At 42.7% G+C, this 16,014-nt stretch overlaps 1 protein-coding gene across 2 annotated transcripts in view; it reads left to right on the plus strand.

Annotated features, from left to right (window-relative positions):
- The window catches only part of BRIP1 (BRCA1 interacting DNA helicase 1), a 1,188,160-nt gene that overhangs the window by 970,171 nt on the left and 201,975 nt on the right, over positions 1 to 16,014 (plus strand). For both annotated transcript variants that reach the window (XM_085649424.1, XM_085649423.1), the window contains exon 16: positions 9,475 to 9,596. In XM_085649424.1, the coding sequence (XP_085505550.1) occupies positions 9,475 to 9,596 (122 nt within the window). The remainder of the gene's footprint in view (positions 1 to 9,474; positions 9,597 to 16,014) is intronic.

The raw sequence follows: 16,014 nt of genomic DNA on the forward strand, positions 1-16,014 counted from the left end.
TTGCCATCCATCAATTTACTCTGCCATCCATCCAGTCTGCATCCAGCCATCCACCCACTCTACCATTCATCCTGCCATCCACCCATCAACCACCCACTCTGCCATCCATTGACTGAGCTTTTTACTCATCCATCCATCTCTTTACTCCGCTATCCATTCACCTGTTCATCCACCTATCCAATCACTCATCATTCCTCACTTTACTCTGCCACCCATTCACTCCCCCATCCATCCCTTAACTGTGCCATCCTTTCACCTGTGCATCCACCTGTCATTCATCCACCTGTCATTCACTCATCCGTTCATCCACTCATTCATCCACATACTCATTCCGCCATCCACTCATTCCTCCATCCACTCATCCATCCATACTTCCTTCGCCTTACATCCCATATTCCTTCTTTCCATTCCAGTTCTATTCGCCCAAACATTGTACTTCCTTGCTCCTGCTGCTCTTTTACCGATGTTGTTTTCCAGCTTTATTAATTTATTAATTAGGAACCTGTGTCTGCGGAGTGCAGAATGAAGAGGCCCATAAAGAATCCCACCCTCGCTGTAGCTGCTAAAGCGGGGGTTCACGACGCCCCTGATTGTAAATAAAAGATCCAATCTCCTAGGATAACAGCAGCGCTTTTTTTTTATTTCTTGATGAACGACCTTATTTTTTCAGATTATTTTCTCCCCAGAATCTTGACTCAAATTTATACTAGAAATTTGTATAAAAATAGGGTAAAACAGAATGGTTGGACAAAAAAAAACCCTAATGCCTAACACCAAATTCAGAAAGGGTATAGAGGTGTTTGTTTTAAAATCTCTTATTGATACGCATATCTTTAAAAAGTTAAAGCGTTTTTTTAATTTCAAGACTTAATTTCATTCAACTGGTGGCTGTTCTAGACCTTTGATTTAGGGCAGTTCTTGCAAAGGGCTCGCAGTATATTATACCAATAGTAAATTGCCACTGACGTCTTCATTGATAGAAGTAGATTTCTGTTTTGACTAATTTGGGGTGTACTTCTCAAGGCTGTGCCCTTAGCCACACACCTACATGAGATATTAAATCATGGTGTACAAAAAGCACTAGAAACTGCTTCCCTGTATTTGTGTACAGATGTATAAGCTACATCTGCTTGTAAGGAATTTGTGCTTACAAGCGTTGTTTGCAGATTGAAGCTTTTATTTAAAGAAGGTATCAATCATTAAATTGTGCAAGTATGAAGAGATGAACATCTGAAAGAAAACAGCAAGACTCCAGTACTTAAACTTCTATTTGAACCTCTTTGTTCCTCTGAGTGAACGAGTAGGAATACAGAGAAATAAGTAATTCCTTTTTCAAGCGGGGCAAAACCTATGAGGGGACAGCTGAATGTGTAAACCAGAGAGGGCAAATCAGTGTTCTGTTTAATATCTGAGTATTGAAAATGAAGAATAGATATAGTGTGGGTTTTTCCTGACCCCCTCGGTTTGGTTCACTGCTCATTTTCCAGCCTTATTGATAAGGTTTTCAAATAACTCATAAAAGGGCTAGAAACAAAAGTAGGGCGCCTTGTAACATACTTCAACACAATGCTGGAGGAATCACTTTCTTTAACTAGTCCAAGCAGACATCATCAAATGCACTCATTCACTAGATATTCCCTTCAGCGACTCATGTAAGAAATCCATGTCTGGGATACAAAAACATTTTTAGGAAAAAGGCCCAGGCACTAGATTTTGAGGAAGGGAGCTAGACGTCATTGTCTCTCTCCCCTTCTAGTGACACTTCTTCCTCCCAAGAGACTGCAGTCTGTGGCGAAAGCCATGGTAATCTCAGCAGCCTTCTTAGGAGGGGCTACTTAAAAAGAAATTCAGCTCATAGAAACTCTCTGGCATATCACAAATGGCTTTCAAAGAAAAAGTTTGTATAGAAATAGATTGACCTGTTGCCAAGGATTTGAAGTGTTCGCTTAGAGAACTCCAAGGAATAGGGTATCAAATTTGCCAGAATTAGGTTTAAACTTCGTAGATCAAAGGAGTGCTAGATTCCAGAGTAACTGAAACACATATCCTTGTTTCTGATTTTCTGGGTAACAACTAACTTTTAATATAGGAGACTAAGGGCTGTTGATAACAGTATTTTTGGATTATGAGAACTATTTTGCAAAATAACATAATAATTTATCTTTCAGTTACTGACTAAAGGTGACATAACCTGTGAAATTTGGAAAGATGTCCAAGAAAATCTCTAATGGAACTGGAATACTTTCCCCCTCATATTATAAAGCTGTCCATTAGTAATCTTTGCAAAGGTTCTGCTTAAATATGCCAGTAACTGAGAGCGCCATTATTATGACAACACAGTGGAAAGATCAAGCCCAGACTTTTTTTTCAGAAATAGTATAGGTTTGGATCGTATCCTAATCCTGCTGTGGAGCTGGCACAAAATCTCTCTTTCCCATTCCCCTTCCTTCTGGGTGACCTTTCGCCATTCCTCAAGGTCTCTTGTGGAGCTGGTGCTTTAAGGGAGATTTAAGAGGTGAGGTGCAAGGTTGATTCCCCTGCTGTGCAGATCTCTTATCCTTATTACACTTGCTCTCTTTATGAACAAGCATTAAAAATGCAATAGGTCTCGCCTTTTATTAAGTTAAAGCCATTTGCTTTGCTATACAATACCATTAGCAAAGCAAATGGCTTTAACTTAATCAAAGGTGAGACCTATTGCATTTTCAATGCTTGTTTCAGGTGTGCTGTATTCAGAAGGCAATTATGTATCTCAACCTCTTCTGAGGTGGTCATCAAGAAAGCTGGATTCACGGTGGGACAACGAATCAAGGGGACATGAGAAGCTAACAGCAATAGGATCTCATAATATGGCAGACTATCAACAGAGAGATGTTGGGCTTTATTGTTCAATAAAATGGCAGTGACTGAATGGCGGACAGCACCAATCAAGGAGGACCCAAGCACATTGTTTTCTGATGTCTCTACAGGCGGGCAACTTCTGCGATGGAGTGACGGGTAAGACGGAACCCGTGGCTACTGGATCAAGAGCGTAGGAATAGTATGTAACTTTATGCGGATAGGGAGCTGAGGGTGGGCAATTCCCAGACTATGGATCCTAAAAAGACTACTGAAAGTGCAGAGGATTCTGAGGGTGGTCCAGAAAGCGCGTTTCCATCTATCCAGACCTGGGTACCTAAAAATGGTAGAGGGGCTTGCGACTCAAGAAAGTGTCGAGCTACAGCACCAAGCTCAACCTGATTGTGGGGCACAGAGTGTAAGTGAGACACTAGGAAGTGCTCCAGTAACCAAAGCAGCCACGGCACTGACTTCAATTAAAATACTGTCCTGGAACGTGGCGGGTATAACAAACAAGCTACATTGCACAGAGTGGGGTGCCCTGGTAGACCAGATGGACTTATGTTTGTTCCAGGAGACTTGGGCCAGGGAGGAACACTCAAGAGTGGGATTTGCCACTTATCATGTACCCGCAAGGTGGGGAGGGAAAGGAAGACCTTCTGGGGGATTGGCTATATGGGTTGCTCTTCACTTGGGTTGCGTGGAAACCCCACCATCACATTTAGCCTGTTTATCTTAGAAGGGACTTTATACGGGCAATCTGAGAAACCTTATTTGCAGTTTGTGTTTGTCTTGTTCTAATCCCCATTGCTGGGCGCTTCCATCGACGTCACACAGGGCACGAGCACCCGTTCCTAGCACGACTACGGCTGGAATACTCTTCTCTCTGGTGCATGCTTTTCGAGCCCTCTTTCGTAGGAAGCCCCACAATATATTTTTTTAATGTTTTATTCTCTCCCTCTCCATCACAGGTTCGACGTCAAGGACACGAATAATCCGTGTTCCCCCCACAACTTTGTTGTGTTTCTGGGATTACAGTATACTCTCCCCCCTTGTTTCTGAATCCCACCCCTTTCTTTCTTTTTAATCACCACCTTGGTCCTGACGAAGCGCTAGGCTCCATTAGGGACCGGCAACAGCGCGAAACATGTTGACCATCACTTGCACTCCCTCTCTCTCACTTTAAACCCTCACTCTTACGGGCCGAGAGCAGTGGGACGTATTTACAGCTTTTTTCCCCCACTCAGAATGTTTATATAACATTATCCCCCGTTATTTTTAGCAGACCTCCTGGGCCCACCAATAAATAGTTAGGGCACCATTAGGTCTTTTTAGCCTCACCACCACCCCCCTCCCCACACACCCACACGCCCCAACTACGGCGACTCCACCAAAAGATCTCCGATAGAGAGCCCTTTTAGGGCCCGTGAGGGACTGCAGCGCCACCCCCACGAGGAGCACAGCCCGATGATGATGCTTTGCACCCGCAAGGGTGTGTGAGGGCACTTCTAGTACCATCCAGGAGTCTCTAGTCTCCATCACACTATCATTTTCGAACCTAGTCTGAGACCCTTTGTCATCCTCCCCTTTTCCCCTTCCTCTTGCATAGTAGACCATACTGGCATATATATTTCTTCAGGAACTGTTACCTTACTTTGCATGTGGAAAATATGCCGACCCATTTAGAGGATGTGCAGTGTTTAGTGCTAAAATGGGCCAATGGCTATGGACTGGCGGTTGTGAATGTCTACTCGCGGCCAGTTCGGATAGGGCTTGAGTCATCCACAATCGATGATTTATCCCAATTCTCTTCCAGGGGATCCTCATCAATAGTCATAAGCATTAGAATATTCCCGCCCATGCGCAGGAATATTCTAATGCTTATGACTTTGATGAGGATACCCCTGGAAGAGAACTAGGATTGCAGGTAAGTAACTAATTCTTCTTGAGTACATTGCCAGGGGATTCTAGGCTTTTGGTGGCAGGGGATGTGAATTGCAAATATGAGCCTTTTTTTGGAAGTAGCGAAGGTGCGCTTATGGGAGAGGATGACTACTGGGCGATCCCCCAATGTCAGTCCCCACGCCCCAGGTGTGGTCCGCATTGGCTACTCAGATCACAGCCCTTGTATTAAATAATTCCCTTAGGGCTTGTAATGGCCGTTCAGTGTCCGATAGCCCGTCAGTATGCACTTATAACAAGAAGGGGCAAGAGTCCCGGATCGATTACATCATGGTGGAAACCCGGATGTGGTTGGTGCTCATTGATTTCAGGGTAGTTGAGAGGGTTGATAGTGACCACAACGCAATACGCCTGGAGTTGGCGAATCCAGGCCAACAAGAAACAGACTCACCTAATGTAGGAGGAGATGATGAGGGTCTGGGTCTGATCTTATCAAGTAACAGGCGTAGGGTAAAGTGGGAGAGAATAGTAGGCTCGGAAGAGAACTTAGCTAAAGTCTACAACATAGTTCTACCATGACTCCTGGAGGTCGAAACTCTAATCTCCCAAGATGTTCCCAGTGACTTCAATGGAGAACTTAGTGTAATCCATTCAGATTTGGCCAATAACCTGGCTGAAGTCTTCTACCCCCAGGCTTCCACGAGAAGGCCCAGACAACCTGCCTCTTCCTGGTACAATTCAGCATGCAGGAGAGCAAAGAGTAATCTTGTTATAGCAATTAAGGCAGGGCACAGCAAAATGGCGATTCAAGATTACAGATTGCAGTACAAAGAGGTCATGGGGCATGCAAGAGAAGAATGGGACATGGAAAGGTGGATGAACCTAAAGGTAGCCCTGGACACAAAATATGCGCGCAGATTTTGGTCACTTGTTAACCATGGTTCGGGTGACCTAAAATCTGCCATTGAATCGAATATTGCGCCATCAGCATGGGAGGCCTATTTTAAAGGTTTATATGGCTGGAGGCCGAGTTTGCCCGACTCACAAGTCCCAGAAGATCAGCAGGAGCCCCTGGAGTTTACCTTGGGGGAGGTGATAAGTGTAATAGGCAAACTTTCAGTGGGAAAGGCCCCGGGACTTGATAAATTACCGGGGGATCTTTTTAGACATCAACCTGAAATCTGGGGCCCCTATCTCCTTGTCGTATTTAACGCTATCTCAAGAGGCATGGAAATTCCCAGTACTTGGCTGGGGGCAGAGATAGTCCCGATATTTAAGAAGGGGTCACCTCTGCTCCCAGTCAATTACAGGCCAATCTGCTTAATCGACGTCCAACAAAAAATATTTGCAAGATTGGTCTTGGACCATTTGTTGACGTGGATGGAGGATCGCGATGTACTGAGCCCCTTCCAGGCGGGATTCAGAAGGAATACGTCCACTATGGATCAAATCTTCCGACTGATCCTACTGTACTGGAAGACGGTAAAGGTAGAGGGTGGCAGCCTCTATATGGTCTTCGTGGACCTCCGGTCCGCGTTTGACCTAGTTCCTAGGGGGAAACTGTGGGCTGTCCTCCAGGATGTGGGCCTCCCGCACCAGATTTTAGTGCTACTTATGAGATTGCATGAGGGGAACTTTGCCCAGGTTCGCTGTGGCAAGAATGGGACGCTGTCACCAAGGTTCCCCGTTGGCAGGGGGGTGAGACAGGGTTGTGTCTTAGCACCGACCCTGTTCTGCCTTTATGTCAACGGGGTAATCTCTCATCTGGACAGTGTCCCTGACAATGACGCACCAAGACTGGCTGGCAGGAGGGTGCCGGCGATCATGTTCGCGGACGACACCCTCCTGCTTTCCAAATCTCCCATGGGGATTGAGAGGATATTGAACGGCTTTGGGGACTTCTGTCGGAGCAGAGGCCTTGAGATCAATGCTGACAAGACAAAATTCATGATCTTTAACCCGCCAGTCTATACTCGCGCTAATCCATCATTGGGTGATGTATGCTTGGAAAGGGTTACGACCTTCCAGTACCTGGGTGTTACAATTCATGAAAATCTGTCATGGGGTCCGCAAAAGGCCAAATCCCACATGAGACTTTCACAGCTGTCGGGTGCTATCTTGTTTCCAACTCATCAAGCTTTAGACCAGTGAGTCCTGCCCTGGAGGTCTATAAGACGCAAGCAAGGGCAGCTGCTCTCTATGGGGGTGAGCTTTGGGGTCACTGTGTTGCCCCTGAAATTACTAAAGTTGAGTCCAAATTTGCAAGGCAATTATTATCGCTTCCTCAGAGCACTCCATTAACACCACTGAGGTTAGACCTGGGACTGTCGCCTATTGCAAACGAGCTAGCAGTAAAGCCCTTAAGGATCTGGCACAGATTATGGACCACTCCAGATCTTGTAAACTATAGGGACGAACTTAAACAGATCCTTAGTCTCAATTGTGTAAGCAAAATCCCCTGGCTTGCGTTTATTAAGCGTGAACTTCTAAGTCTAGGACTACAATCCATGTGGGAAGACCCAGATAGGGCATGTGGCCGGATATCACGGAAGACGTTTACCAAAATTTACAAAGGGCAAAAAATTGGAACTTTTAATCACGGCCCCTAATGTGGGTTCCCTCACTAATTCTTTTTTAGAATTTAAAAATTCTTAATATTTTGAGGACTTCATGGATGTTGTCTTCCCGATTTTAGCGCGTAAACTTTTTATCCAATGGCGACATGGCACTTTACCCCTCTAGGCCGTCACAAGCAAGTGGACGGCCTCCTCTAATAAGTCTTGTCCAGGCTGTAGCTGTGATTTAGAAGATGAGCTTCATGTTCGCTTCTTTTGTCTAGCATATTCTAAACCAAGAAAATATTGGCTGATCCCATTGTGCAGAAATCTGGGTTTTAAACATTGCCTGAATGCTTTTAGAATTTTTAAATCTAGTTCATCGAGCCCTATTGTTTTTGCACTCTCTAAATTTTTTGCTAGCTATGTGGTGCAAGCGGCGTAAATTAATTGATATTGATTGCTAGCTTTAATGTTTTTGAAATGAGTGTCTGGAACCTGTCGCATTTTTTAATTTTTTAATGAGAGGGTATTTTTGCCTGTACGAAAATATTGCCATGTGTATACAAATGGATTTTAAATGTTATTTGCCTTCCCTTTTCCCCTTCTTCCCCTTTCTGTTTTACTCTGTACTCTTTTATGGCCAAATTGGCCGAAATAAAGAATTTTTTGACTTTGAGTATGTAATAGGCTTTTTTTACGATACTCATGAACCTGCACCAATACTAAAAGACCATACACATTATGTTCATAAAAATATTATTATAGTTAGGAATCTCCAGTGCAGGTGCACTAGTTAGATTGTGCTTCATTTACACAAAGACTTGCTCTGCCTCCTCCGTCTGCTGCAAGGGTTCAATGGTGTTTTTCTTAGCATAATTTTGGAGTGAGCAAATCATGGCAGCGAAGCCTAAGAGCCACTGTCATTCCCAAGAAGTTGTGTACCTGAGAAACGGTCATGGGATGGGCAACTTATGGATGACTTCAATCCGATTGGCAGACAGGCGTAGACCACATAGCAGAGAGAACTTGTTCAAGCAATGTAGTGGGATCTCCAGACACACAAGTATCACACAAATCAAATTTTGTTCATTTGACTCACAAAGCACGGCCAACATTTAGTTCTTGTTAACTTGCAGAACATTCAAGACTCTATCACTGGTGCAGAAGACGGTGTAGTTAAGCTTGCATAGTAGATCCCTATCCAAGACGTTTGCAGGTGAAGTAAGACACAGTAAAAAAGCATGTTTATCACTATGCTACTCAAAGTGACAGAAACAAGATTAGAAATGGTCTGAGGAACTCTTTGGTGAGAAATGCTGATTGCATCTATGGACAAGTTTGAGAGGTTTTATGGGGAATTTGGAGCTTTTAAGGCCAGATCAGCGAGCACCGGTATCAATTAGACAGAAGGTTGGTGTGCCATTGATTAAAATTGTTGCCCAAATAAAGACTCTTTGATGATGATGATAATGATGAAACACTTAAATTAGGGGCCATCCTGGTCTACAGGAATCAAGATATTTATGTTACAGTCTGCATCGATTGGGCTGTCCTTATCTGGATAATAGTTGTGTTAAATCAGGAGAGTTGGGTTGTGAGGGGAAACCAGAGCTTAGGTTAGAGCAGTCTCTTCCAAAGTTGATAATGACCACAACTGAGGATTTTGATGGCCGCTACCGCTTCCGATCTCCACCCATTCCCCTCTCTTTTATCTTTGTTGGATTTGTCGCATTTACAAAGACATTCATTTAGATTCATTCAATTCTTTCTTTTTTTGTTGAATTGGCCACACAGTAGTTGGCCATCGTGACTAACTCGGCGACATTCTTGGTCTTACACCAAAAACAAAGAGTAGGCAACTTTCTTTTGAACACTGGGCAACGGCCCTTGTACAAAGGGCAGACTGTGGCACAGTCTATACCTGAATATCGCTCGAACACCTCCTTAATTTTATCTGAGTTGTCCACTTGTGACTCTCCCTTGTTCTGTTTACAGTTTGAGATCTTCGTACAGTCTGTATTGACCTGCACATGTGAGTGTTTGTGATATGTAATTTTGAATACCATTAGATGGCATTTTGCGTACTTTACCTAGCTCTACAATTCAAGTGTTTGATTAAAAATGCAAAGTAATAGGTGATTCTCTGCCTGGTTTGCTAAATTTCTTTTCTTTACAGATGGCGCCCTCCTTATAGCTGTGTGCAGAGGCAAAGTGAGCGAAGGTTTGGATTTCTCAGACGACAATGCCCGTGCTGTTTTGACCATCGGCATTCCCTTTCCTAATGTGAAGGATCTGCAGGTAGGATTTTAAATAACTTAATTACTTCTCCAGTTTAGATCATTGGTTTATTCCTTGACAATATCTGCTTATCTAAAACTGAAAAACTTCAGCCACACATCTTTTTGAGTCAGGATTTTGGTCAGGCTTTTGACAGCGCGTTTTGCCTAGCATTAGTTTTTGTGCTAGTGATCTTCTAAAAGATCACTAGCACAGCTGTCCAACGTACCTATTGCTTACAATATGCTTGTCGTGAGCTTTGGGTCCTCCTCTTTTAACCATTGACTTTCTTAGACCAGCCTCTTTAAGACATGGACTTGGACTGTGTCAATAGCATTTTGGCTCAGCCCAATTAAGTATTCTTTTGATGGACACTTCTAGCTGCAGATTTCTCAGCTTTTAAATTCCAGTCTAGATATGGAACTTTTCCGCAGTTACTCCTGTGCACTGTCAGTTTGCACCATCTGACTTTGCATTGGCTGCTTCTGGAATTGATGACACTGAGCTGTATATAGGTGCCACCCCTGCACACAGATCTTTTCTTTTGACACGCTTTAGCACGGATCCGGGGCACTGTTCCCAAACGTTTGTCAGTGTTACAACCCCGAAATTCTCGTTCCATGTGACAGTGTGCTAAGGAATATGTCACCCCGAAGTGGAATTCACAAGGAGAGGAATCTACAGTTAGAGTATCGATGAGAAAGAGTGTTACTGAAGGTAAGTAACTAGTTCACCTTTCACCTAATGCTATTGGTTATCCAGCCGCTTCCACTTGAATGCTTGCATTGAACTGTGTAATGAATTACTTTAAACTAGAGGCCTTTCTGTAAACTCCTGCTTGGCTCCCTTGCTTGTGTCTAGTAATGTGGTAATCCTACATGCCTTAACACATTAACCTCTTTAGCACAGAGGGCAAGGAGTTCATATCATCTGTAATACCTTCACAGTGTGAAGGACATGAACGTTTCATCCTGCCTGTAAAGGTGTAACGTCTGCCGACATCAGTGTCACGAGCGTGATCACGAGCATTGTTTATCTTTGTATATGTATCGAGCGTGATCACGAGCATTGTTTATCTTTGTATATGTATCGAGCGTGATCACAAGAATTGTTTATCTTTGTATATGTATCGAGCGTGATCACGAGCATTGTTTACCTTTGTATGTGTTTGAACTAAGGTCATGGCTCTGCGGGTACTGGGCTCCTGCTATTTCATCAATAAACTTCTTTCGTTCAACATACTTTGCCGACTCTTGGTGGTACTTACTTTTACGACAAAAGGGGAGAACCTTCCATTTCCAACAGATCACCACAGCAGGATGATCTCTGAGTAGGTATCCACCCACTGGCTAAAATGGACGGCTTCAAAGAGGATGGTGCAGCTGCCCAGGCATGGGCTAATGCCTCCCACCAAGGGCCTCCAACTTTGCCCAACCTGGGCTGGCAGTGCAATACCAAAAAAACACATTTTGTCCTGAAAATTTAATTGTTTTGAAAATGTTATAGTTTTGATTCTGATTTATTAGTAGCTTTTAAAATGGATTATTAACACTAATGTCCGCTCCTAAAAGCCGGTGGAGCAGATATGCACTGATAGCCAATTTCCAGAAGCAAAGTGAATGTTTTTTTATTGGAATTCAATCAGTTGTTTTTCTTCCATTTATTGCTTCTATTAAGTACAAATCAGTGAGCAATGAAAAGCAAATTAGGCACAAGAAAAGATGGAAATAAGCCAAATGTAAATGTCAAGGTACTTATAAAGCGCACTGTCACCAGGCGGCCACCTTGCGATGTCGCCTTTGCGGTTTCCTGGCGCTGATACTCATACCACTGTGGAACCCCTCCTGGCTTTCCCTGTGAAGTGTCCACTCCTGGGCGCCCCCAGGGTGAAGCCAGGCATCCTTAGCGCTGTTGGGGCCAGTGTGGAGGCTAAGCAAGCTATTGCCCAGAGTTGCAGCGTGGGGCCTGTGATTAGAATAGGCACCTAGGCGAGAATAGACAGGTCTGAGGAAATTGAGCCCGAGCCCCGCCGAGGCGGGAATCGAACCCTGGTCCCAGGCCAGAACTCTGCTTCAGGGTCTGCCGCTCTAACCATTAAGCCACACTCCTCCAGGTCCAGGTCTGTTTTGATTCTCGCTGATTTGGGCTTCCTTGACAGGATTGTGTGAAAATTACAGGACTATTATGCAGAAAATAAATGAAAAAAGTGAAAAGAAATAATTTTGATTTTGAATAATTATGTCAATAAATTAAATGTGATTTCAACATTGCTGGGTGGGAGTTAGATTTAGGGACGGATATGGTTAGGGTTCTGTGAAATCATATTTTTACGGTTAACATTTGAGCTAGGAATAGGGTTAGTTTGGAGCTCCCTGCTAGGAGCTAGGGTTATGTCACTTTAGGTTTAGAACTAAGATACGTTTTGTTATTGGCGATGTTCTTCGTTCTGTTATTATTTGTAATGGTTTTTTCCTAATTGTCAATGCAATTTAAAATGGATTTTTCATTGAATCAGTTATTAATAGTCACTTCTTTGTGAAGGCCCAAAACTCTCCAAAGCGGCTGACCAAAGGTTCAGCACATCAATCCCTGTCTATACAATTATAAAGAGTCCTGTGCAAAACGCCTCCGGAGTCCGCCGCAGTTGCGCTTCACTGGAATCCAGAAAGAATCAATTTGTCAACTGTGGAAGGTGCACCAGGAAAGAAGTCACAGTCTTGTGTGTAAGTCCATCAAGTTTCGTTATTTTTCGTCCTAATAAAAGATTGGACGTCAGCCTTATTAGGATGAAAAGTAAAGATACTTGATGGACTTACACACAAGACTGTGACTTCTTTTCTGGTGCACCTTCCACATTTGACAAATACCTCTTTGTGAAGGTGTTTCCTATTTATTTCTTTATCACAGAGATTCTCCCTTGCCATGTATGTTCTCTACATTGTATCTCCCAAATACAAAAATGTTGATATTTTCAAGTAGTGTCAAATAACTTATTTTCTACGAGGTTCAGGATTTGCTGAGTGCAGCCGTTCACTCATGTAACAAAGTGGGTATTTTGTGTCCTTCGCATGGTTGAACTTCTATCCCAACTGGAAGACCCGAGCAAGGGAAATAATTTGCCCCGTCTATCCGGTGTGATATGGTATTAGCACCACCTATCCACTACAGTTCATCTATAGTGTTCAGGTGGCATGTCTATATCTGTAGCAAGCACAGCAGCAGAGTTGTTCTATGTTTTGACCCCAGACAGCTTTTACACATTAACAGGCACTAACACCTATGAAGAAATGCAATTCTGACGACTCTGCAGATGATGAGGAAATAATGAGGGGAAAAAGGTATGCTGAAGCACCTTGCAGCCAAAACTGGCAGCAAAGAAACGGCAATCAGATCAATAGAGGCTAAGATAGACAGTCTTTTTCTGGAATGGTGACCACTGTGGAGCCGAAGGTGTTTAAGATTGAGGACGATCTTAACTTCATGATATAAAAATTTGGACTGTGACTGAGACGTCTTTTGGATATGCCGCAGATGCTCAGCAGTGTGTGGTGCTCAATATCCTCAGTTTGAGAGCGCAAGTGGAGAGCCTTGAAAATGCCTAACGAGAGCCCCATGTAAGTGTTGGGGCTGCCTCTTACCCTGAGTTATGACAAGGTTTCTGTAGACTGTGACTAAGTTAATCGATGAAAGACCACTGCAATTTTGGCAAGGAAACATTGATCAGAGCTTTCAGGCTATCAACTAAACACCCATCAGAAAGGGGCCGCACTGTGATGCTGATTCTGCAACTATCTGATGGCAGGGATTGGATACAAAGTGGTGGCAAAGAAAAGAGTCTTTTTGTGTGTCATGAGTCCTGTTTTCCTATTTCCTGATCTTAGTCCCAGAACTCAACAGAAAAAGAGGTCCTTCAGGAAAATCAGGAGAATTCTAGAACATAGCAATCCATTCGAGTGTTCGCTATTACCGAAGCTCAGAGAAACTCGCCAAGGCAAGACATAATACGTCACGTAGGAGGATCCTACCAGGTCTGTCCTGGAGAAACTGAAGAGCAGTAGTGATGTTAGTTCTCCTAATACTGCCCTTTCAATGACAAGACACATCTGATGTTACCTTGTGAAGTGCATTTACAGATTTCATGGTTTAATGTCTGATTTTTATAATTATTTTTGTCTATTTTCTATATTTATTTCTAGCTTTGTTTTTACTGCCTTTTTCCTTTTCCCACACACCCGGATTTCTGGGTGGCAAAATAGTTTTTGGTGGTACTGCATTAATAGAACGAGATGGAAATTGTCGGCTGCTGTTTGTTTTGTCTAATTTTCCTGTATGTGTTTCAACCATTTGGCATCTTTTTTCCTCATCATTAAAATGAATTTACAAAAAAAGAGTAGAGCTGATAATACTTCATAAACTGTGTTGTATGGAGTTCCTCTGCTGAGCCATCCTTCTCTACTCCATGAAGGAGGTTAAAGAAGGAATTGCTTCTTTGTCTTCTTTTTGTGTTTCAACAAGGAACACAGTCATATCTACTTGGCTGTGGCAAGAGACAAATTCAATTTATGGTGTGTCCTTCATAATTAGGGCTCCAGGTTTTATGGTATTTAAGTTTTCTAACATTTCCGTCTGTGTTTTTTGGGCCATTTTATCTGTATTTATCCATATTTATTTTGTGTTTTGCGTATAAATGAAGTTAAAAAAACTGTACATTTCCATATTTATTTAACAGATAGACGCGCACTCATACTTTGGTGTCTGTAGTGTTTTAGCCATTTAAACTGTCAAATTTTACATAACAATACATCCACTGGTAAATACAAGCATTATACCATAAATGTTTGTTGCATATGACCTTATATAAAGTAATTTCATCCTGCTTTTTAATTTCCCATGCTGTCCATCTGCTCAGCTGCTGGCCTATAATTCATGAAAGACAACACAGAGAGTCACTTAAAAGAAGCACAATTTTCTGTCTTTATCCACTTTTAAAAATGAATGCAGACAGAAAACACATTGTTTTCTGTCTGTATTTATCTGTAAAAATCCATAAAAACGGAAAACAGGGAGCCTTATTTATAATTTGACAGTTTTTACTATTTATGTTTCAAAATAAGGGTGCCTAGGGTGCCGAATGGTGGTTTCGGCCATGCCTCTGTTCCTTCCCTCCCTGTTTGTGCAGGGCCTCCCTTATCACTCCCATTAGTGAATTGTGTCTTCCTCATTCCTGTCATGAATTCGAGGTTGCTTTATGCCTGGTGCTTCTGAGGTTGGCACACATTATTTCAGCTATTAGACGGGGAAACCTCATTGCTGGTTGTTAAACTTTGTATATTTGTAGATTTATGTAGATTTATATAGTGCGGCTTATCACCTGTGAGGGTATCCAGGCTATGTCCGTGGGTACAAGGAGATAAAGTGATTTGTTCAGAATCACAGGATGTTGCGCTGACACCGAAACTCGAACCCGGATCCTCAGCTCCCAAGTCGGCAGCTCTGCCCACTTCGCCTCATCCTCTGCGTTGCTATATCGTCTGTTCTCCTTTCACTGTATGCACTTGTTTTTATTATGTTTTGGTAAGTGTAATTGTGTACTGTATCCCAAATGTTGGTATTCTTCTGAAGTTCTTTAGGAGTTTGGGCGCCCTTTACATTTCTGGGATTCTTGTTGTCTGCAGTAAAAATGGTCTGTTGACATTGAATTTGGTTGTGTTTCGTTTTGTTTACAGGTGAGTTGTATTCAGTAGTGGCATGCTTGAAGCAGTGTGTACTGTTTAGTGATGTATTATATTGGATAGTGAAGTCTAGATCCTGTAAGTGATTTGTGTGTGACATCATATCAATAGAAGTGTGTGCTCTAGAACATTGCTGGTGGTTTTTGCCTGCCAAAAGTGTCTGTTGCTTGTCTTTAGATGTGTCATTTTTTTACCTTGTTTCAAATCCAGAATTAGAAACAAGTAATGCCAATATGTCTCATCTTTATAATGCAAGTGCTGAGCTATTGGCGTTGCCAAAGTTTATCTGTAAAGTCATTTTCTAAATGCTGGAGGAAAAGCAAACATCTCCAATGTTATCGTCAAACTGTAGATTGAATTCAATGTTGTCATGGTTTATTTTTCAAATGCTTTACACTCATGAAACTGACCAGAATTAAACATAAATACGGAATTGTCAGAATATAACGGAAAAGACTTGGCAAGGCGTAATGTACAGTCCACACAATTCAGCCATTTCCTCCTTTGCACTAGCCCAGTTAGTAGATTTATGAGCTTTCAGGAGAGGAGCCTTGCTAAGTACATTTTCTGCCTGAGTCCAGCAGACGGCCCTTACACAAGTGCCATGATAAAACCTTTGGGTGCCAAAACTAGTGCTTTCATGCAGTATTTGAAATTCAGGGGATAAAACAAAACTATCCATTAAAGTCTTATTTTCAGCCATTCCC

Source organism: Triturus cristatus, chromosome 3_2 (assembly GCF_964204655.1).
Source record: "Triturus cristatus chromosome 3_2, aTriCri1.1, whole genome shotgun sequence".
Taxonomy (NCBI): Eukaryota; Metazoa; Chordata; class Amphibia; order Caudata; family Salamandridae; genus Triturus; species Triturus cristatus.